At 47.1% G+C, this 24170-nt stretch overlaps 2 protein-coding genes across 3 annotated transcripts; both read left to right on the forward strand.

Annotated features, from left to right (window-relative positions):
* Positions 1-2522: 2522 nt before the first annotated feature.
* Positions 2523-3701, forward strand: LOC136522348 (brassinosteroid-responsive RING protein 1-like). The gene has a single exon (XM_066516178.1). The coding sequence runs from the start codon at positions 2702-2704 to the stop codon at positions 3200-3202; it is 501 nt and encodes a 166-aa protein (XP_066372275.1). The 5' UTR covers positions 2523-2701; the 3' UTR covers positions 3203-3701.
* A 1714-nt stretch (positions 3702-5415) lies between these two features.
* On the forward strand, positions 5416-7130 carry LOC136520904 (phosphoglycerate mutase-like protein AT74H). Of its 2 annotated transcripts, XM_066514584.1 has the most exons (3): positions 5416-6191; positions 6342-6779; positions 6879-7130. In XM_066514584.1, exons 1-3 carry the CDS (start codon positions 5705-5707, stop codon positions 6911-6913), a joined length of 960 nt encoding a protein of 319 aa, XP_066370681.1. In that variant the 5' UTR covers positions 5416-5704; the 3' UTR covers positions 6914-7130. The 2 variants fall into 2 exon arrangements, with proteins under 2 accessions (XP_066370681.1, XP_066370680.1); XM_066514583.1 differs by having other exon boundaries at positions 5420-6191; positions 6342-7130.
* The last annotated feature ends 17040 nt before the right edge of the window (positions 7131-24170 follow it).

Raw genomic sequence — 24170 nt, forward strand, 5'->3', positions numbered from 1 at the left:
TGTGACAGGGTCCTGGACACTCTCCTTTTGAATTGACCTGTGGGGTACCTTTAGACCCGGGTGGGAGACCTTTAATCTGGGTTGTTGACACCAACCGGGACTAAAAGGTCACCCTTTAGTCCCGGTTGGTATTACCAACCGGAACTAAAGGTTGAAGGACCTTTAGTCCGGGTTGGTAACACCAACCGGGACTAAAGGTGGCCTGCTGCGAAAGCGTGCCAGGACAGGGGCCTTTAGTCCCTGTTGGTAGCTCCAACCGGGACTAATTCTTCCTTTACTCTCGGACGCAAAAAATACCGAGACTAAAGCCCAAAATCGAAGCGGATGAAAGGTCATTTCTCTACTAGTGACACAATCACTTGTAATCTTTTGAAGTTGTGCTTATAGAATTTACGGTCGTCGACTTTGCCAAAATCCTAATCTCTTGTCGTGGTTGCTTCAACGTCGTTATCTAGGATTTTCTATGATTTCAACTACATCGTTCTTGATACGGCACAAGGTTGTGTCATACTTGCAATATCCTTTGAAAGATCCGAGGACTGCTGTGCATAACTAGCTTGGGGTATCAGATTATAATAGTAGTGACTCCAAGATCACGAATGAATGAATACATATACAATAAAACACACACATACATACTGCTCTTATGTGTTGAGGGATATTATCATCTAGGTTTATGAACTTTGGAAGTACCTCTCATACCTAAAGGTGGTGATGAACATGTCTCAATCAACTGAGATGAGAGGTGAAGATGAGTGCATAGAGTTCTTAGAGCCAGTGCACCACTATTGAGTGTGGTAGGACCGTAGGAACGGTGGAAAAAGCGTCTGAAAGCTCAAAGCTAGCTCCATGTTTAGGATGTAGATGCTCTGCTATTATGCATCTGGTTTGCATTTGGCAAAGGGCGTTCTAGATCCTAACTTACAAACTCATAGCCTTATAACCCGCCTCCTCTAGCCTCGATAGAGATGTCGTACATAGATAAAGGCTCTGTTCGGCTGTTATTATAAGTCGGCTTATGGTATAATATTTTTTTCTCCCAACAAATTAGCCGTACAAATCAGCACAAGCGGCTTATAAACCAGTCGAACAGAGCCAAAGAAGGAATGAGCGAAAAGAAGGACCACCCAATGGAGAGAGAGCACGAACATTCTATTATAGTTTAGGATTCACCTATATACTAAACTATTTATGTAATAACATGCTAACTATATGATGACTTTAATTTGTCGCTAACGTGTGAGGTAGATGTGTCAGTCTCATTCTCACTTTTATTTGCTGGAAGGCTCCCCGGTCGGCACAACTAAGGTACTATGCCTGTACCAGTGGTGATGGGCTCATTATCGTCGCTCGTTCCAGATCCGCCGTCACTTCAAAGTATGCCTGGCTAGTTTAGTGCTTGTTTAGTTTCCAAAATTTTTTTAAAAAGTGCTATAGTAGCTATTACATCGAATCTTACGATATATGCATGAAATATTAAATGTAGATAAAAAAAATTAATTACACAATTTGGTTGAAAATTGCGAGACGAACGTTTTGAGTCTAATTAGTCCATGATTGAACACTAATTGTCAAATAAAAACGAAAATGCTATGATCGTCAAATTCTCAAAATTCACCAACTAAACACGCACCCAGTGAAACGAAGGAGGCTAGAGAGAGAAGGGCAGGAGAAGGCTAGAGAGATATGGTGTCGAACAACCGGCACAAAATATGAGAGCCACATCGTTGTACGATTAGTGTACCACACAAAGCGGTTTAACACAAGTTCCGAAGACTTTAGACCTAATATGGTACAATCAGTATGTTTAGGGTGATAAAAATATATTTTGAGAATACCGAACCTAAATAAAAATGCTGGACAAGTTCGAAGACCGCTAACAAAATATACTGATTGACCCCCACATATCGAGGCATGTCGTCGTACAATTACCGTGCCACGCGAGCGGTTTCAGAGCAGTAATACAGCTGGATGTAAGGTTTTTGTGTAGTTGCAGTCTTCTCTTAGTCCGTTTATATAGTAGTTAGCTCTTTACTATTAATATATGGTGCACTTGTCTCTCTCGTATGGTTCCCGTGCCCGAGCTGATGGTAAGCTTACAATCCGCTTTTCCTTTTTTTTTTCTTTTCCACCTCAGTATTTAGTTGGCTTACCGCTAGCTATTATGCTTGCTCTAATGCAAATGCTAGATCTGATGTAATATAATCATTAACTTTAGAGCGTTTGGAGTGTAATTTCATAGTAAGATGGAAATGCGTGTACGTGACAAGTTGAAGGACACAGCTATAGATATGGTCCTGTTTATAACAAAAACGAATATAATATGTCCTGTTTTATACTACCATATATAGTACTGTACTGTATGCACTGCCGACGTGGTGTATGTACAAAGACAATGTATATGTATATATATACTAGTAGATCTCTGTCACCGTCCTGCGCCTCCCATCACTTTAATGAGCTGTTTGCTCGCTGCTTGTTCCTACGTCTGCCCTCCCCTTCACCTTCACTGCTGCCTGCTCTGCTCTGCTCTGCTCGTCTCCTTCCCTGCTTCCTTTTTTAAAGCCCCGCCAGGCCGCCATACTCGGTGCAGTCAGACGCCACCATCATCTCCTTCCTCCATCCAAAACCAACTGATAGTGTGCAGTGCAGCCAAGAAGCTCAGCTCAGCTGGTTCCTCCATTGGACTGTCCCGATTCTGATGGGCTTCCCGGTGGGGTACTCGGAGATGCCCAAGCTGGTGCTGTACCTCCTCTTCCTCCTCGGCCACCTGCGCCGCCTCTCCTCCTGGCTTCTCCGCCTCGCGGGCGCCGCCGACGCCGACACCGATGCCAGCTGGGCGGCGGCATCCGACGCCGACCACCACCCGCGCCACCCCTGCGCCGCCACCGCCGCCGAGCGCCTGGAGGAGCACTCCCCGGCGGTGCGCTTCGACTCGCTGTCGTGCGGCGGCTCCTCCTCTTCCTCTTCCTCCGGGGGCAGCGAAAGCGGAGGGGAGACGGCGCCGCGGCCGCTCCCCGAGGGGTGCTGCGTCTGCCTGGGCGACTTCCACGCCGCCGCCGAGGTGCGCCGCGCCCGGGGCTGCCGCCACGTCTTCCACCGCGCCTGCCTCGACCGCTGGGCCGCGCACGGCCACCGCACCTGCCCACTCTGCCGGACGCCGCTCCTCCCGCCGCTGCTCCTGCCGCTGCCGCCATCGTAGTGATCCGAATTACCCCGTTCCTGCTGGGCCTTTGTGCAAAAAATAACCCTCCGCCTTCTTCACTCGACGGCTTGAATGTGCGTCTCTCTGGTTTGTTGTGATTTTGAGTAACTACAGGGGGCTCCGTGTCAAAGGGGTGCTCTGTTCTCCTCTGCTCTTGGAAAAGGCTAAACAAAGCCAAAGAAAGTGAGGAAAGATGGTGATAGAGAAGTTTAACTAGGTTATTAGGGCAAAATTAAATAGAAAGAGTAGTACTTATTATTATATATACACGTAGGTAGAGCAATTTGGCAAGAGATGTGGTCTGCTCATCTTATTTTCTTCTTTTTTTTTGTTTTCTCTCCTCCGTGGGTGAGCGGAGATGATACATATACATACCCTGATTGCTTTGACTGGTCTGGAGGCAATGGCTGAAAGTACCGTTGGCTGGTTTGTGGCTGGTTTGATGTGAGAGAAAAATACTGTTGGTTGGCTAATAAGCCATGGCTTATAAGCTAAATACGACATGCTTATTGTTGGAGTGGATAGAGATAGCCAATAGGGATCCTACCTTACCTGGATGAATTTGTATGTCGTGTAATAACTATGCAGCTTCAAACAACCTGGGTTTGACTTGGAGATCCACTGCAAAACCATTTATGTTATCTTTGTGAAGACGCATCGTTTGCAGACTGCAGAAAAGATAGAAAAAAAGGCACTGTTTATAACAAAAAATGAAGTATCTGCAGAGTAAAACCTGGTACATGCCTTGCCATACCTGGTTTCAGAGTTTTTTTCCTTGATGAAAAGAAGTAGTATATGTTTTCAGAAAAATAATAATAATTCTGACATCTATCTATCTATCTAACTACTACTACGTAGCTGTATAGAATGCTCGTAGAGGGTAAAAAAGAAGTATACACTCTCATTATTCTAGAAACAGAAGTTCTTGATTCTCAATGAGCTAAATAATTCTAAATTTTACTAGATCTATATAACAAAGTACTAACATTTACGAATACCGAAAAAGTATCATTTGCTTAATTATTGAAAATTTATAACAAATTTATTAAAACATAAGTGTTGATAGTATTTTTGATAAACTTAATTAAATTTAAAAGAATTTGATTTGATTATTAAAATATAAAACTGCATTCTTAGGATGAATGAAATACAGACTAAAAAAGGCTGCTGCCCAGTCGCAATACAGACTAAAAAAGGCCCGTCCGTATTGTGGAGCTACTCTACGCCAAGCCAAACGCGCTCAACTTCTGTCGACGCATTCGGACTTACATGGGCCAAGGGGAAAACTCCATGGCCCAATGGGAAAACTGCTGAGGTGCCACCGCCGTTCCCCACCAAAGATCATGGCCACTGACGACGTCGTGGCCGCCTTGTGGCGATGAAAGCGCAGGTTAGAAACGTATGTGATATGTTGTAATTATTTTATATGATTATTGAAAAGGGTAGATTGAGATGTTGTACATGTTGTAAGTGTTTCAGAGGTGTTGTTTAAAATGTTTCATCTGTTCCAGATGTATGTTTCGAGCGTTCCGATCTGGATGCTGCATATGTTTCACACATTAAGTTTCTCTCACCTCTTTCAGTCTTATATCGCAGCGAGTGTTTTCATATTGCAAGTTGCAAGTGTGTTTTATTTGATGTTGCATATGTTTAGTGTATGTTCTAGTTGTTTCATCTGTTTTTATATGGATGTTGTATTCAAGTGTTTCATGTTCCACGTGTTTTATGTTGTTCGGGGAGTCAAGGGGTGTGGGGAGCGATAGTGGTACGGCACGGGCGTTGGGTAATGATGGGACGCGGTGAGCTGGGGGCCGCCAGTGGGGGGGGTGGGGGTGGGGGTGGGGGGGGGGGGGGGGGGGGGGGGGCGCCAGGGGGGTGTGTGTGTGTTGCGTGTGCGTGTGCAGGACGGGGTGAACGATCTCGAATCGATGTGGATAGGGCGTGCTATGCGTGCGAGACCAGTTGTGTGACGCGTGGACGCTGCAACAGGATGGATACGCATGCGGGGCGTAAATAAAATCAACGCCCGGGGACACACTGCGCGGACGTCCGGGCGCTAGTCGCTCGGTCCAGGCTCCAGCCGTCCAGCGAGATGAGCAACCACCAATCAGATGCCGAGTGCTGTTCGTGTGGCCAGGCAGCCGAAGATGGCATGTCGCGACGAAGTCACGCCACGCCACGCCACGCCAGCGCCCAGTCCAGGAGTGCTCTGCTAGTGCGAGTACACGAGGCACGCACACACGACACGACAGAGGCAGAGCTAAGCTAGCGGCCGCGTGTTCATGACTCGTGAGCTCTTCGCCACACATTGCAAAAGTCAAGCCCGCCGCGCGCGTGGGCGTACGTGGCGCTGAACACACAGACACTGATACGTGCGCAGAGGCGCATGCCGCCAGTGCCCTCCCGCAAGCAAAGCCATAACCAGAAACCGTTAGCTAGTGCCTTGCAGTTGGTTAGCCAGCAGCCAGAATCATCAGGTGCCGTACATACGTGTCGTCGATGGTGGCGGCGCCCAGCAAGTGCCGGCCGTCGGCGGCAGCGCTGGTGGTGGCACCGCCGGCGGCCGCGCGGCGGCGGCTGCGGTGCCGGTGCTGCGAGGACACGCTGGGCGTCCCGCGCCGGCGGCTGCAGCAGGCCGCCGCCCCAGCTCCGCACCTCGCCCCCGCCGCGCCGGCGCCGCCGCCCAGGCCCCGGCGGATCGTGCTGGTGCGGCACGGCCAGAGCGAGGGCAACGTGGACGAGGCCGCCTACACGCGCGTCCCGGACCCCAGGATCGGACTCACCGCCCAGGGCTGGCGCGACGCCGACGACTGCGGCCGCCGCCTGCGCGACCTCTTCTCCCAGGACGGCGACGACTGGAAGGTCTACTTCTACGTCTCTCCCTACCGCCGCTCCCTGGAGACGCTGCGCGGCATCGGACACGCCTTCGAGCCCCACCGCATCGTCGGCGTTCGCGAGGAGCCCCGCCTCCGCGAGCAGGACTTCGGTACGACGGGCGGCGGATAACGCTTGCCTTATCCACCTTGGTCCACCCGTCAGCCTCCCAGAATTCCTACCCGACACATCCTATTCCTAACTAACGAATGCTCCTGGGCTGGGGATCCGGCCCAACCCTTGCCATGGGCCGCAATGGCAGGCAACTTCCAGGACCGGGAGCAGATGCGGTTGGAGAAGGAGATCCGCCTCCGCTACGGCCGCTTCTTCTACCGCTTCCCCAACGGCGAGTCGGCGGCGGACGTGTACGACCGCATCACCGGCTTCCGGGAGACCCTGCTCGCCGACATCGACATCGGCCGCTTCCACCCCCCGGGCACCACCACCACCGGCGACATGAACATCGTCCTCGTCTCCCACGGCCTCACCCTCCGCGTCTTCCTCATGCGCTGGTACAACTGGACCGTCCGCCAGTTCGAGGGCCTCGAGAACCTCGCCAACGGCGGCGCGCTCGTCATGCAGACCGGCGAAGGCGGAAGGTACAGCCTCCTCGTGCACCACACCGCCGACGAGCTCAGGGTGTTCGGCCTCACCGAGGAGATGCTGCAGGACCAGATGTGGCAGAAGACGGCCAGGCCCGGTGAGCTCAACCACCGCTTCATGACCAATGGACAGTCATTCTTCCATCCCTTTACTACAATCTACTAGTCGTTCTAATATATAAATATATAAGCTGCAGAATATGGAGTATACAGAGGAGTAACTTACTACTAGCGAGTAAGTTAGTACGTAACTTGTTCTGCTTGTATACAGAGGAGAAGCAGAGTTCCAGTGGCTTTCGATCAATCAGTCATATAAAATTTCAGTTAATTAATTGACTAGTTGTCATTGATTCATCAGTGGGTCTTTGCGTTGCACACTCACCATATGTGTGTGTGTGTTACGCTGTTACGTGCGCACAAGCACACAGAATCATCGTTCCTGTGAACTACTTGACTGTAAGCTTGTATTTTCTTATGTTTTGAGTTGTGCATACGACGAAAGAAATGTTGTCTCATAGTAATTCATGTTTTCTTAATTTGTGCACAAAACAAAATAAATGTTTTGAGTTGCATGGCAACAACAACCCATAAGAAACTGTCCATAGGCTTAGACTGAGAGGTGTAAGATGGAATAAGTTCTGTGTGGCAGCTGCCTCTTTGGCATTGAGTAGAGTTATCTTCCTATTCTTTAGAAAAGAGAAAAGCTCAGGGGAAACACTGATTTAGGATCCATATGAAACTGTGACCGAAGCTATACCTTTGAATTGGTCCAAGAATTTCATAATGTCATGCCACCAAAATGATCTTTTTTTGACAGCATCTAGCAGCTTACCATTTGAATAGTGATTTCTAAATCTAGTTGACCCATGCAGTGTATAGCTTATTACCAAAATGCTCTTTTTTTTTCTTGGAAGCAAATTATGTCACACTGGATCTCAATTATTTTGTCTCTAATAATTGAGTTCAATTATTTTTATCTTCCAATCTCTTATTTATTTCGTGCTATCCGCGTCATAAAAAACAGAAGGTAGTAAGTTGTAAGTACTTCATGCATAACATAATTATGAAAAGATAGTCAACCGAAGAAGCAACATCCATGAAAGGTGTAGGACCAACATCACAAAGTAACTGTCAGGCCAGACAAGTTCAAATCTGACAGAAAAACATAAGAGACACGTTGACCATAAGAACTGATGACAAAGGCCTCAGAAGACCATCACTTCTTTGTAGTCTTGTTGATTGTCTTCTATCCATCAGTTTTGGATTGAGTTATCTTCTTTCGTGCCACTTTATTCCCCACACAGGCCACATGCTTCTTCATCATATTTCTATCATTCAGGGTATATCAGGGTCAATTTTCTTTCTAGAAAGCACTACACAAGTTCTTGATCATTGAGGCAGAGTGGTTTGGAGGTGAAGCATTGCATGCAAGACATAGCTTAACCACAAAGCTCACTTATAATTCATCAGATTATGTTGATTGATAGAATTACCTTTCACCAAAAATGAAATGAAAGAATAACGGAAAACCTTCCTTCTAATAAATCTCTAGAATCTGATGGCTTAAATAGTGATATAGTCAAGAAATGTTGGATGATTATAATGAGGAATTCTACAAGCTCTGTGATGCTTTTTGGGAATAGAATATTTGTTTTTATATTGCCTCATACCTTACTTTACAACCTAAAAAGATCAGTCCTTGACATAATTGGAGATTTTAGGCCAATTTCCCTCTTAAATTTCTCTACTAAACTTATCAATAAGCTTCTGGCTAATAGACACTAAGTGATAATCCTACAACTCATACACACAGACAAATTATGGTCCATCCAGGATAGCTTAGCATGGCCCTTTTAGTCTTATGTCTCTATCACAAGTTTTGAAAAAGACTAGGTAGCGTGCCCTTGCGTTGCTACGGGACAACAAAACTTTTGTACTAAAAACACAAAGACTAGGTAGCGTGCCCCTACGTTGCTACGGGACAACAAAACTTTTGTACTAAAAACACACAGATCGCACGATAAATAACAGTACTGTTTAATAAAGGTACTTTTGATTATCATGAAAAAAGTATTAACAGGCAATATTATCTTGTCTATAGAGCTAGAACCTCTTTATACATGATATTCATTGGGAATATTATCATTTAATAGTTTCTTCCCCTTGTTCATGTTCTTCTCAACAATTAACACTGTCAAGATCCTGATATTAGATCTTGCTATGGATATAGATAGCGCTACGTATAATTGGCTATGTAAAAACACTAGTAAGACGAAGAAACCTAGGTCTATGCCCGTTGCAACGAAACAACATATACACAAGAGTTTGACTTGTTCTCGGTAAGGCGAGACCAGCTAGCAGCCACACAAGCACATTGCGAGTTACATACACGAGGGACACATGGCGAGTTACGTACACAAGGGGCACATGGCAAGTTACATGCCTACTAATGTAAGGTCGAGATGGTGACTAGAGGGTGGGTGAATAGTCGTTTCTAAAACTTAATCGCCTCGGCTAACCGAAACAAGTGCGGAATTAAAACTATCGGTCTAGCCAAGACTACACCCCTCTATCTATGTTCTCTAGCACCTTGCAAAGATCCTAATTAAGCAACAAAGTGTCGGGCTAGCTAGAGCTCACCTAATCAATTCTCGAAGCAAGGTTACACAAACCTATGCCACTAGTACTTTAACCACCGGGGAGCTCCTACACATGCTAGTAAGCAAAAGCACAAAGCCAACTAAGCTCACTAGCAATGCTCAATAACAAGGTAACCAATACCAAATTAGAGAGAGCAAATACTTAGCTACACAAACTAAGCAAAGTGACTAACAAGGTTACACAAACCAAATTAGTCACACAAGGGAGCTACTTCTATGCTACACAAGCAAGAAGGTAACTAGTGAGCTATACAAGCAAACTAATTACAAGAGCAACTACACAAGCACAATATATATGAAAGTAATTACAAGCTTGTGTAACGAGGATGCAAACCAACAGGGAAGAATAAAGTTGACACGGTGATTTTTCTCCCGAGGTTCACGTGCTTGCCAACACGCTAGTCCCCATTGTGTCGACCGCTCACTTGGTGGTTCGGCGGCTAATTGGCATCACCCACCAAGCCCGCACGTCGGGCACCGCAAGAACCTACCCTGAAAGTGAGGGTAGCTCAATGACATGCTTTACTAGAGTTGCTCTTCACGGCTCCTGCGGGGCGAGAACAATGCCCCTCACAAAGCTCTTCTCCGAAGCACCGCACTAAGCTTCTTGCGGGCTTCGACGGAGACCACCACCAAGCCGTCTAGGAGGTGGCAACCTCCAAGGGTAACAAGCACCACCGGCTTGCAACTCGATCACCTAGTGCCACTCGATGCAACCTCATGATGCAATCGCACTGGAATCGCTCTCTCACACAATCGGATGATCACTATCAAGCATATGTGAGATGGAGGGCTCCCAAGCACTCTCAAGCCGGACATAAAGTCCCTCGAGGTGCTCTGCTACAGCCATGGCCGAGACCCACTTCTATTTATAGCTCCACGAGCTAAACTAGCCGTTACCCCTTCACTAGGCAAAACTCAAGATGACCGAACGCTCCGGTCAGATTGACCGGATGTAGGACCCAGTGTACGGTCACGCGATGCATGCCATGTGTCCCCTGCTTCAAACGCTGATCGCCTAATCTCAACGGTCATCAGTACATTAAGTTGTGACTGGGCGCGCTGCTCAAATTGATCGGATGTAGGACCCCAGCGTCCGGTCACTTCCAGTAAGCTTCCAAAGGTGAAAATTCATGACCGGACGCGTCTGGTCGATCACGATCGAATGCAGCATCAGTGTCCGGTCATTTCTCTGCTTCTCTGTGCTGCCATGTCAGTAGGACTGGACGTAGCCACCCAATGTTCGGTCAAAGACCAACGCCTGTGCCTTCACTGCTGCCACTGACCGAACTTAGGTCCCCAAGCGTCCAGTCACTATGTGACCAGCGTCCGGTGCACACTGTGAAACCCTATCTTTTCTATATAGGGTGTCGGTGGCATCGTTGCACTATCCGCACTCTATGGGCGGACACTCCGTCGTTGGAGTTTCGAACCTTTCTCGCCTTCCGTTCCATCGCCGAGTTGATCCACATCAACTCCAACTTCATCTCTATAGCAGAACCGCCATAAATAGCATTGCTTATGGAGGTGCTCGTCTCCCACCAGACACTAAGCACCCCGAAAACTAGGCTACAGCGAGCGGTTTCTATCGGGCCCACCCCAAGGGAGAACCCGAAAGATCCACAATTTTCCCAAGGATCCAATAATGAGAACGAGTTACAATACAAGTCCCTTTCATACATCAAAAGTTCTTAAAAAGTACATTATTACATTACCAAATATCAGAGTGCGAAATGATAAACAACGGAATTTAAGTAAACATCTAGCAATAGGAACGAGGATTCTATCTGAGCCCACCAGAAGAATCCTCCACACAAAGGTACTTCACATGCATCACCTGCAACAGGGGTAAATAAACCCTGAGTACATATTGTACTCGCAAGACTTATCCGACTAGTGGGAATAATTTCCCGACTCCAAGGAATATGATAAGCTTTATGGTTTGCTGGTTTCTTTTGGGCAGAAAGAAATAGTAATAGTGAGTCCTTACTTATGTTATTATTAGTAGCCGCATTAAGTTATTAGCTACCCAGTCTATATAAGCACATGTTCTACTTTCAAGCAAGAGTTGAGCAATCAGTTCCATTTCTTCTCTTTTCAACTTTCAGTTCTTACTACGGTGCTAAACCAGTAGACAAGCCATACCAGAACTGTCGACGATTCATGAATCAAAGCCCCCAGCTGGGTGCCCCGAAGACACACGCCTCGCTTGTACCCCAAGCACAAGCAGGACCAACCTATCACTCTCCTGTCCTAGGTGTCCAGGTCCCCGTCTAAACTTGGACTCTAAGCCTCCACTCCTAAGTCCCGGACTTAGTGCGGTGCAAGGACCTCCACCATCTTTGCCTTCAATCAGTTGGTCCAGAAAGAGCCGGATCCATGACAAGAGAGCAATAAGTCTTCCCTGCGCCCATACCCAAGTATGTGCTCGAGACAATAGATCTATAACTTGCCTAGAGCCATATGCAACGACCGGTCCTTAATTGACATAGACAGGGAAAAAGTGTAATCGAGCTATGCTCTGTTGGCCGTAGGACACAACCTCCTACACCCACCGATACCCAAACCATATCCCTATCTGATCACCATTTACCTTTATCACATTTTACCAAGAGTGATCATATTTATCACCTACTTGTGAGTAACGACAGGTTACTCATGCTACCGATATCCTGAGCATAGCGGCTACTTGCCCTATACTAGTAGGACTCATAGGTAGATATATTTATACATGTGGTTTTCATAAAATGCCTATAACGTAAATGCACATCATATATATATATATTTAGTAATTATTTAAAATAAGGGTTATGCACCGAGGCTTGCCTTGGGCAGGCGTTGGGTTAGTAAGGTCAGCACCAAAAGGCTCCGGGGCTCCCTCCTGCATGAGGATCTCCTCCTCGTACTCCTCAATCACTTTGTCATACTCCTGTTCATCAACAAACACGAAGTCTACCAGCTCATGATCTATATGCATGAAATGATGGTGCAATGCTTAGTAATATAACAACAACTCTTAAAATAAAAGTACATCTATTTAACTACTAAGCTTGTGCTACCGACCACGGTACTAAGCTATCTATGATAACAAGTTTGAAGTGTGACATTCATTATTATTATAGCAACTACAGGTATTCTTACTCCTAATGCTGATTTACGCTATATATGATAAAGCAATGATAATGGCTACTCTATTTATCATCCTACTCTAGGGCTACAAAATTTACAGCAAGTACATAATAATCTAGTGAGGCGACTATAAAAATTTTATAGCTATAGTTATCACCAATTTTCCACAAATATTCCTACAATATTAATCTACATAATACTAAGCTCTTTAGTTTGAATTTATGAAACTACCATCGTCACAGCTAACTATAATCTAACTGTACTAACAAGTAGATGGTAATTTTGCAAACCTAACAAAACTAGTTTCACTATTTTTGGACATCTACATGATTTACTGTAATTTATTAAAATTCAGCTCAAACTAATATTGAATAAATATGCACGAATTTACAAAAAAAACAGAAAACTGATTTCTAACTCCGTGGCCCACGCAAGCGCTTCGGCCCAACCCACGACTCCCGCGCGCGCACTTGCGTAGCGCACCGGCGCGGCCTAGCTTGGCACAGCCCACGCGCGCTAGCGGCCCACGAGGGAAAAGACCCCCGTGCGCGCCACATCATGCAAAAGAGCCCTTAGATTCCCATCAAATAGCAACACAGTCCATTCCACTATTCCCTCCTCTCACTGACTCTAGCACTTAGCCCCTTGGTTTACGTCAAATTCATGCCGCGACGCCCCTGACCGGACTAAACAGTGCCGTGACCTCACCGGCCAAACACCAACGAGCACCAGCCACTCCAGCACACACTAGCATCCCCACGAGCTTCCTCGTGCCACGCACAATGGATTGAGGTAACACACGCCTAGAAGGGCGCACCACGCAGGCATGGCCACGTGCTGCGGCGGTGTCTAGCCATGGTAGCCCGACGCCTATGAAACCACCTATTCAAACGCCTCTACTACTACTACTACTCGGTGACCATCTACTGGCTGCGTTAAACAATGTAGAAGTCCTAATTGGTCTGCTACTACCTTCAAACGCGTTGGCCATGGAAACAACATCAACCTACGTCCGCCGAGGACGGCTACGCGCTCCGGCGAACCCCGGCCCTAATTGAGTCAACCAGCTACCCTAGGAGCAAGAGAACCTCACCAGCGGTGTGACGGACGGACTGGGCAAAGGCACGAGGCTCGCAAGATGGTCGGCCACGGACTTGGGGTGACTCTGGTTCCCGATGAGCACAGCGACGGTGTCTCCATTGACCCGTGGCTCCACCGACGAAACCACTACACGAGCGTGATAACCAAGTCAACTATTACTCAAGGCACAACCTAATTGAAATGGCGAAGCACCACACGATGGTCTAGCCATGCGCCCGCTCTGGCGGCCATGGCAGACCACCGCAAGGGGAATGCCCCGCCTCACCTCACTGTAGGCCGAACGAATGTCGGGATGACTTTACTCGATAGCTAACTACTCGAGCTCGTAGTGTGCACCGCTAATTGGAAAACAGTGGAGTGTGTGAGACCAATTGTAGGAGCGGCGCCTATGGACTTATGGCGGCCGATGATGGCAAAATTTCAAATTGGTGCCCCTCCCTTGTACCACCGCCATAGTGACCGGTTTGGCACGACGCTGTCCTTCCACTCAACCACCCAACGTGCTCAGTACAAAGAAAGGGGGCTAGCGCATCGATTCAGCTTTGGCATGGCTCGACCGGCTGGTGACCTTCTAGGCGATGTGACTGGCACCTTTGGCATGGCCTCGAGCGTAAGTGTGAGGATGAGGCAAGCAGGAAGAGCCCACGCGTGCACACAGCCAATGTCAATGGAAGCAGCAGCAGGATGGCAGCGCCGGATGGTGCACAGGGCAAGCGACATGATGCGACATGATGGTGAGCAGTAGCCATGGGCGGACGCGTTGAAGGAGGAGCAGAGCAGCCAGACATAGCCGGGCCCAGTGTGTGCGCGTGCCGTGTGCCAGTGCACGACAGCAGGAGACCCAGGCCGACAGCGCAGGGCCAACACGTGGGTATACACGCGTAGGCACGATGGTGGTCGATGCGAGAGCATACGTGGCGTGCTAGAGCAGCAGCGTAGCATAGCCAGTAGGGTGAGGGTAGTGGCCGGGATGGCTAGAGCGGCGGCCCATGCGTGGCATGCCCGCGCAAGCGTAGCAGTGGCGACATGGCTGGCTTGGCAGTGCTCGTTGGGGGCCAGCAGCGGTGCTAGGCAGAGGCTGTGACCGCGACCAGCACTGGCTTTGGTTGAAACTATGTGACGTGCATGCTTTTTAAAGCTGTTGAAAAGTCCTACCCGATGGTCCAAACATCAAACCCATTCTTCTATACGCAAGAGGGTACGTAGGGCTATCGACCTAAGCCATGACATCTCACCACTTCCTAAGCCGATCGCTCTACAAAAAGTGCCAAACATGGCTTTGTCGACCCAATTACAGACTTAACGCGAAATGAATAAATCTCAAACGGTTTCGCGTCGAATTCCAATTTCCGAGCTTCTTGCCATATTAGCTAGCGAACCTCGTCCTCGACCGCACGCATTTCATCGTCGCCTATGAAGTTCGTACTACAAACTTTATCAAAGTTCGCATAAACGTTCTATAGCATTTTTGTTCAATAAAAAAATTTGCTTAGAATACTAAATGATATTAAGCGACATGAAGCGTAACATTTATTTCTTGTTTCGGATGAACATTTCAGGTGCCGTACATTGATTTATACTTTATGTTACATACATTTACACATAAGTATGATGCTCATGCAGTGTTTTAGCAAAAACTATACAACGTAACACTGAGGGTGTTACAAATCTACCCCCCTAAAACAAAATCTCAACCCAAGATTTCATGTGCCTAGTGTGAGAAAGAGATAGGGAATACATTTTGGCACACCAACTAACTATCAGAGCCAGCGAGTAGGTGGGGGTAATGCTGTAATAGGTAACTCTCTTGTTCATAGGTGGCTTCATCCTCTGAATGGTTTTGCCACTGCACCTTGTAGAACTTTACCACTCTGTTCCTGGTCACTCTCTCCTTCTCATCCAAGATTTTGACCGGGTGCTCAACGCTGGAGACGATAAGCAACAGGGCCACACTGCTCCAACACCTAATAAGGACCCACATATTGAGGGGCTAACTTACCATGGACACCAAATTGATGCACCCCTCTCATAGGAGACACCTTGAGATACACATGATCTCTAGCTGCAAACTCTAAGGGCCTTCTTTGCTTATTGGCATAAGCTTTCTGTCACCTTTGAGCTGCCTTCAAGTGACTTCAAATAATACTTACTTGCTCTTGAGCCTCTTTGATGAATTCAGGCCCAAAGTACCCATAGTCTCCCACTTCAACCCAGTTGAGTGGTGTCCTACACTTTATTCCATATATAGCTTCAAATGGTGCCATGTAGATGCTTTCTTGGTAGCTATTATTGTAAGAAAATTCCGCTAGCTTCAAGCAGGCATCCCACTTCTCAGGGAAAGAAATGGCAAGCTCTCAACATGTCCTCGAGCACCTAGTTCACCCTCTCAGTTTGACCATCAGTTTGTGGATGATATGCTGAGCTTCTAAGGAGATGAGTACCAAGACATTGCTAGAGCTGGTCCCAAAATGGGAGACAAAGACTGACCCTCTATCAGAGATGATGGTGAGAGGAACCTAGTGTAGAGTCACAATCTGGTCAAAGTATATCTAAGCATACTTCCTTGCTGCATACCTGGTGTCCACTGGGATAAAATGAGCAGACTTAGTTAGGTGGTCCACAATGACCCAAATAGAATCAAAACCCTTAGAGGTGTGGGGCAATCTCACCACAATGTCTATGGAAATATCTTCCCATTTCCAAAAAAGATTGGGCAAGGGCTACAAATATCCCGGGGTACGTATATGGTCTGCCTTAACCCTACCACAAGTGTCACACTCTGTGATGTGCTGGGTGATGTCCTGCTTCATGTTGGACCACCAGTACAAGCGGCGTAGATCATGATACATCTTGTTGCTGCCAGGATGAATAGACAGCTTTGAATGATGGGCTTCACTCAAAATCTTCCTTCTCAACTCCTCACTGAATGGAACCACTAGCCTATCCTTGTATCTTACTACACCATGCTCATCAACGCTAAAGTGAGGGCCACACCCTTCGGCAATCAATTTCTGATGTGGGGAATTTCTTCGGGGTCTTCCTTTTGCTCTTGAATAATCTATTCCAGCAATTCTGAGGTCAATGCAATGTGAGCCAACACCTCTACGTGGTTGAGAGACAAAGGTGTTTCCTCAACCTGGTGTGACTTTTGGCTCAAAGCATCGGCTACTACATTAACCTTTTCTAGATGATAATGGACTTCCAAGTTGTATTCCTTTATCAATTCTAACCATCTCCGTTGCCTCATATTCAGCTCAGACTAAGTAAAAATATACTTGAGGCTCTTGTGATCTGTAAAGATACGCACTTTGTTGCCCAACAGATAGTGCCTACAAATCGTCAGAGCATGGACCATAGCAGCTAGCTCTAAGTCATGGGTGGGGTAATTCACCTCGTGCTTTTTTCAGTTGGTGCAAAGCATAAGCTATCACATGCTCATCTTGCATAAGCACACACCCCAGCCCCATCTTCGAGGCATCACAGTATACATCAAAGGGCCTATCAATATCTGGTTGGGCCAACACAAGGGCAGTGGTCAGAAATGTCTTTAGAGTTTGGAAAGATTCCTCATAGGTAGGGCTCCAATCAAACTTGACTTTTTTAGAGCAGCTTGGTCATTGGCTAGGCTGTCTTGGCGAAATCCAGGATGAAACGCCGATAGTACCCAGCTAGACCAAGAAAGTCATGAATCTGATGCACAGACATAGGAGCCTGCCAATCCAACACATCTTGCACCTTGCTGGGATCTACTGAAATGCCATCAGGTGTCAACACATGCCCTAAAAACTACACTCGATCTAACCAAAATTCACACTTGCTAAATTTGGCATAAAGCTTGTGTTCCCTTAGTCGAGATAGAACTATTCAAAGGTGTTGGGTATGCTCTTCATCATTCTTGGAATAAATCAGTATATCATCAATGAATACTACCACAAACTTGTCCAGCTCCGGCATAAAGACCAAATTCATCAAGTACATGAAGAAGGCAGGAGCATTGGTGAGACCAAAAGACATCACTAGGTACTCATACAACCCATATCTAGTAGAGAAAGCTATCTTTGGTATATCATGTGGCCTGATCTTGATCTGATGATAGCCTGATCGGAGATTAATCTTGGAGAACACCTTGGCGCCAGGTAGCTGATCGAACAAAGTGTCTATGTGGGGCAAATGATACTTGTTCTAAACTATTACCATATTAAGAGGGCGGTAATCCACACACATCCGCAGAGTACCATCCTTCTTCTTCATAAAATGGCTGGACAACCCCACAGTGAAGAACTAGGATAGATGAAACCTTTTTCCATCAACTCTTCTAGATGCTTCTTTATTTCTACCAATTCCCTTGGAGCCATGTGGTATGGGTGTCTAGAGATAGGGGCAGTACCAGGCTCTAGATCAATGGAGAATTCTACCTCTCTGTCTGGTGGCAACCTAGGAAGATCTTTAGGAAAACATCTAGGAACTCACAAACCATAGGGATGGGGGTAAGATCAGGAGAGGCTTCAGCATGGGCGGCAATAGGTAAGACTGGATCTGAGGGTACAAGCAGAGACATCCTATCCTTAGAAGATGGAAGCTGTAACTCGACACTTCTTCACTTCATATCCAATACTACCCCATACACCCACAACCAGTTCATTCCAAGAATAGCATCAATGCATTGCCCAGGCATTACCATGAACTATAGGCGGTAAGTGTGGGTGGCTAATACCAAGCTTACTATGTTCGTTTGGGTATTGATGAACATTTATGAACCCATAGTATAGATTCTATAGGCATACAGTATAGCCATAAGTGGTAAGTTGTGCCAATCTACAAATCCCATGCTCATAAAAGAATGTGATGCACTAGAATCGAACAACACATAGGCTAGATGGGAATCGATGGTAAACATACCAGCCATCACCGGTTCCTGCTGCAATATCTGCTCAGCATCTGTGAAATGCACCTATCTAGATCTATAGGGCACTTTCTTCTTGATTATGGTCCTCCTGACAAGTCTGGAGTTCGCTGACGGTTGAGTAGACTGAGCTGGCTGGTTCTGGGGATAAGCTCGGGCATAGTGGTCATCTTTGCCACACTTGAAGCAAGCACCCTCTTGTTTCTAAATCCCTGGCAAGGTGGGACCTACTGTTCCTAAGGCTGCTAGGGCTACACCTGCTGCGTGGGAGCACGATACTGTGTGGAAGAAGTCTGAGAAGTTTGCTGGGGCTGCCAAAACGAAGGCCCACCTGATGATTGATAGGGCCCCCACTGGACAACCTATACCTTCTAAGTATGAGGGTGGCTGGAAGACCCTGTAGCCACCCGCTTCCTCTTCCACTCTGCCTAAGACTCCCGCTAAAAACCCTCCATGGCAATGGTGCCGTTCATCAGTGCCCCGAAGGTCTGATAGTTCGCCGTGTACAGCTTCTCCTAAAGGATGGAAGAGTGACCACAAAAGAAGTAGTCATTCTTCTTATCGTCAGTGTCCACATGAATGCCAGTATACCGGGACAAGTGATTGAACTTATTAACATAATCCATCACTGTCATACTCCCCTGACGCAGCTCTAGGAACTCAGTCAGCTTCTGGTTGATAACACCAGTAGAGATATAAAACTCTCTGAATGCTATGGTAAACTCCTGCTAGGTTGTCGAATGATTAGGCTACTGCATGGCATGGAAGGTATCCCACCATGCACTTGCGGACCCCAATAGCTTCTGTGCTGCAAAGCGCACTTTCTGCTCATCGGCCACGTTGAGCAATAGAAACTTCTGCTCTAGAATATGAAGCCAGTGTCCCGCATCCAGGGGCTCATCTGTTGGTGTGAAGGTGAGTGGGTGGGCCTTGAGGAAGTCTTGGTAAGAGGAGGGTCCTTTAGGATGGCGGGCACCACCCCTATTCCCACTGTTGCCCCCATGGCCTCCGCAAGCGAAGCTCATGACAGCTTGTGCCATTATCTCCATGGCATGGGCTGACTCACGGTGAGCAGCCAATAGCTCTGCCATCATCTTAGCATGAGTCATCGGAGGCGGTGGTGGCAGAGGAGGAGGAGGAGCTAGAAGTGGAGCCCCATGGCTCTCCCGGTTGTGCTCATGGGCCTAGCCACTCTCGCCTTGGCCCTCGCTAAGACCGTGAGCTGCCCCAGCACTGGTGCTCCTATGTTCGTACCTTAGATTCATCTGTAAGAGATAGGAACATCCATTTAGAACAACCTTCACAGTCAGAAGCAAGGAATTAGAGGAGTGACAACACATTTATAAAAGCATTCCTTTAGTTAGTCCTATCAATTTACTAATTCAATTATACATGTAGGGGGGTTTCGGTTTAAGGAAGATGCTATTATCATGATGCATGCTTTGGCCTATACGTTCACTCAAGCTAGAATATAGCGGCATTCGTAAAATTTTTGACACATCGCACTCACTTTCCGCAATGCTAAGCGATTTCTTATGCAACGTAAGTCAGTGTACCTGCAAAAAACTGATTAGATAAACCAGTGCCGCTATCCTAGATAGACCATATTGCTAGGGCTTATACTTATTTAACTAACTTAATCGTATCCTACTTTTCACAAAACTTTTGTTGGTCAAATTTTTAAATTTTTGAAAAAGAGTGATGAAACTCGTACCATTATTGGCTCTGGTACCAACTGTAGTAGAACTGCCTAAAATAGCATGCTTATGGAGGTACTCGTCTCCCACCAGACACTAAGCACCCCAAAAATAGGCTACAGCGAGCGATATCCGTTGGGCTCCCGAAAGATCCATATTTTTCCCAAGGATACAATAATGAGAATGAGTTACAATACAGGTCCCTTTCATACATCAGAAGTTCTTAAAAAGTACATTATTACATTATCAAATATCAGAGTACGGAATGATAAACAATAAAATTTAAATAAACATCTAGTGATAGGAATGAGGATTTTGTCTGAGCTCACCAGAAGAATCCTCCAAACAAAGGTACTTCTCAAGCATCACCTGCAACAGGGGTAAATAAACTCTGAGTACACAATGTACTCACAAGACTTATCCGACTAGTGGGAATAATTTTCCGACTCCAAGGAATATGATAAGCTTTATGGTTTGCTAGTTTTTTTGGGCAGAAAGCAATACTAATAGTGAGTCCTTACTTATGTTATTATTAGTAGCCGCATTAAGTTATTAGCTACCTAGTCTATATAAGCACATGTTCTACTTTTAAGCAAGAGTTGAGCAATCAGTTCTATTTCTTCTTCTTTCAACTTTTAGTTCTTACTACGGTGCTAAACCACAGACAAGCCATACCGGAACGCCAGCGATTCACGAATCAATGCCCCAGTTGGGTGCCCTGAAGACACACGCCCTGCTTGTACCCTAGACATAAGCAAGATCAACCCATCACTCTCCTGTCCTAGGTGTCTAGGTCCCCGTCCAAACTTGGACTCTAAGCCCGCACTCCTAAGTCCCGGACTCAGTGCGGTGCAAGGACCTCCACCATCTCTGCCTCCAATCAGTTGGTCTAGAAAGAGCCAGATCTATGACAAGAGAGCAATAAGTCTTCCCTGCGCCCATACCCAAGTATGTGTTCGGGACAATAGATCTATGACTTGCCTAGAGCCATATGCAACGATTGGTCCTTAATTGACACAGACAGGGAAAAAGTGTAACCGAGCTATGCCCTGTTGGCCGCAGGACACAACCCCTTACACCCACCAATACCCAAACCATATCTCAGCCCGAACACCATTTACCTTTACCACATTTTACCAAGAGTGATAATATTTATCACCTACTTGGGAGTAACGACCGGTTACTCATGCTACCGATATCCTAAGCATAGCGGCTACTCGCCCCGTACTAGTAGGACTCATAGGTAGATATATTTATGCATGTGGTTTTCATAAAATGCCTGTAATATAAATACACATCATATATATATATATATATATATATATTCAGTGATTATTTAAAATAAGGATTATGCACTAGGGCTTGCCTTGGGCAGGCGTCGGGTTAGTAAGGTCAGCACCAAAAGGCTCCTGGGCTCCCTCCTGCACGAGGATCTCCTCCTCGTACTCCTCAATAACTTTGTCGTACTTCTGTTCATCAACGGGCACGAAGTCTACCGGCTCATGATCTATATGCATAAAATGATAGGGCAATGCTTAGTAATATAACAATAGCAACTCTTAAAATAAAAGTATATCTGTTTAACTACTAAGCTAGTGCTACCGACCACGATACTAAGCTATCTATGATATCAAGTTTGAAGTGTGACATTCATTATTAATATAGCAACAACAGATATTCTTACTCCTAATGTTGATTTACGCTATATATGATAAAGCAATGATAATGACTACTCAATTTATCATCCTACTCTAGGGCTACAAAATTTACAGCAAGTATATAATAATCTAGTGAGGCGACTATAAAATTTTTATAGCTATAGCTATCACCAATTTTCCACAAATATTCCTACAATATTAATTTACCTAATACTAAGCTCTTTAGTTTGAATTTACGAAACTACCATCGTCACAGCTGACTGTAATCTAACCGTACTAACAAGTAGATGGTAATTTTGCGAACCTAACAAAATTGGTTTCACTATTTTTAGACATCTACATGATTTACTGCAATTTATTAAAATTCAGCTCAAACTAATATTGAATAAATATGCATGAATTTACAAAAAAAAACTGAAAACTGATTTCTAATTCCGTGGCCCACGCGAGCACTCCGGCCCAACCCATGACTCCCGCGTGCGCACTTGCGCAGCGCACCGACGTGGCCTAGCTTGGCACAACCCACGCACGCAAAAAAGCCCTCGGATTCCCATCAAATAGCAACACAGTCCATTCCACTATTCCCTCCTCTCACTGACTCTAGCACTTAGCCTCTTGGTTTACTTCAAATTCATGTTGCGACGCCCCTAACCGGACTAAACAGAGCCGCGACCTCACCGGCCAAACGCCAGCGAGCACCAACCACTCCGGCACACACCAGCATCCCCACGAGCTTCCTCGTGCCATGCACAACGAATTGAGGTAACACATGCCTAGAAGGGCGCACCACTCAGGCGTGGCCACGTGCTATGGCAGTGTCTGGCCACGGTAGCCCGGTGCCTACGAAACCACCTATTCGAATGCCTCTACTACTACTACTCGGTGACCATCTGCAGGCTGCATTAAACAATGTAGAAGTCCTAATTGGTCCACTACTACCTTCAAAACACGCTGGCCATGGAAACATCATCTACCTATGTCCACCGAGGACAGCTACGTGCTTCAGCGAACCCCGGCCCTAATTGAGTCAACCAGCTACCCTAGGAGCAAGAGAACCTCACCAGCGGTGTGGACGGACAGACTGGGCAAAGGCCATGAGGCTCGGCAAGACGGTCGGCCATGAACACGGTGTGACTCTGGTTCCTGGCGAGCATAGCGACAGTGTCACCGTTGACCCGTGGCTCCACCGGTGAAACCACTACACGAGCGTGATAACCAAGTCAACTATTACTCAAGGCATAGCCTAATTGAAATGGCGAAGCACCACGCAATGGTCTGGCCGTGCACCCGCTCTGGCGGCCATGGCGGACCACCACAAGGGGAACGCCCCACCTCACCTCACTGTAGGCCGAACGAACGCCGGGTTGACTTCACTCGACAGCTAACTACCCGAGCTCGTAGTGTGCACTGCTAATTGGAAAACGGTGGAGTGTGTGAGGCCAATTGCAGGAGCGGCGCCTACGGACTTATGGCGGCCAGTGTTGGCAAAATTTCAAATTAGTGCCCCTCCCTTGTACCACCGCCACAGTGACCAGTTTGGCATGATGCCGTCCTTCCACTCGACCACCCAACATGCTCAGTACAAAGAAAGGGGGCTAGCGCATCGATTCGGCTTTGGCATAGCTCGACCGGCTGGTGACCTTCTAGGCGATGTAACTGGCACCTTTGGCGTGGCCTCGAGCGCAAGCGTGAGGACGAGGCAAGCAGGAAGAGCCCACGTGTGCACACAGCCGATGTCAATGGAAGCAACAGCGGGATGGCAGCGTCGGACGGTGCATGGGGCAAGCGACATGATGCGACGCGATGGTGAGCAGCAGCCACGGGTGGACGCGCTGAAGGAGGAGCAGAGCAGCCAGGCATAGCCGAGCCCAGCATGTGCGCGTGCCGTGTGCCAGTGCACGATAGCAGGAGACCCAGGCCGACAGCGCAGGGCCAACGTGTGGGTATACACACATAGGCACAACGGTGGTCGATGCGGGAGCGTACGCGGCATGCCAGAGCAGCAGCATAGTGCAGCCAGTAGGGCGAGGGTAGTGGCCAGGATGGCTAGAGCGGCGGCCTGTGCGTGGCATGCCCGCGCAAGCGCATCAGTGGCGACATGACTGGCTCGGCAGTGCTCGCTGGCGGCGAGCAGCAGCAGCAGCGGTGCTAGGCAGAGGCTATGACTGCGACCAGCACTGGCTTTGGTTGAAACTATGTGACGTGCACACTTTTTAAAGCTATTGAAAAATCCTACCTGATGGTCCAAACGTCAAACCCATTCTTCTATACACAAGAGGGTACGTAGGGCTATCGAGCTAAGCCATGATATCTCGCCACTTCCTAAGCCGATCGCTCTACA

The sequence above is a fragment of the Miscanthus floridulus genome, chromosome 18 (genome assembly GCF_019320115.1).
Source record: "Miscanthus floridulus cultivar M001 chromosome 18, ASM1932011v1, whole genome shotgun sequence".
Classification (NCBI taxonomy): Eukaryota; Viridiplantae; Streptophyta; class Magnoliopsida; order Poales; family Poaceae; genus Miscanthus; species Miscanthus floridulus.

Coding starts and splice junctions, on each gene's coding strand:
- LOC136522348 (XM_066516178.1), top strand. CDS start 2,702: ATGGGCTTCCCGGTGGGGTACTCGGAGATGCCCAAGCTGGTGCTGTAC.
- LOC136520904 (XM_066514583.1), top strand. CDS start 5,705: ATGGTGGCGGCGCCCAGCAAGTGCCGGCCGTCGGCGGCAGCGCTGGTG. Junction 6,192..6,341: donor CCTCCGCGAGCAGGACTTCG/GTACGACGGGCG, acceptor CCGCAATGGCAG/GCAACTTCCAGGACCGGGAG.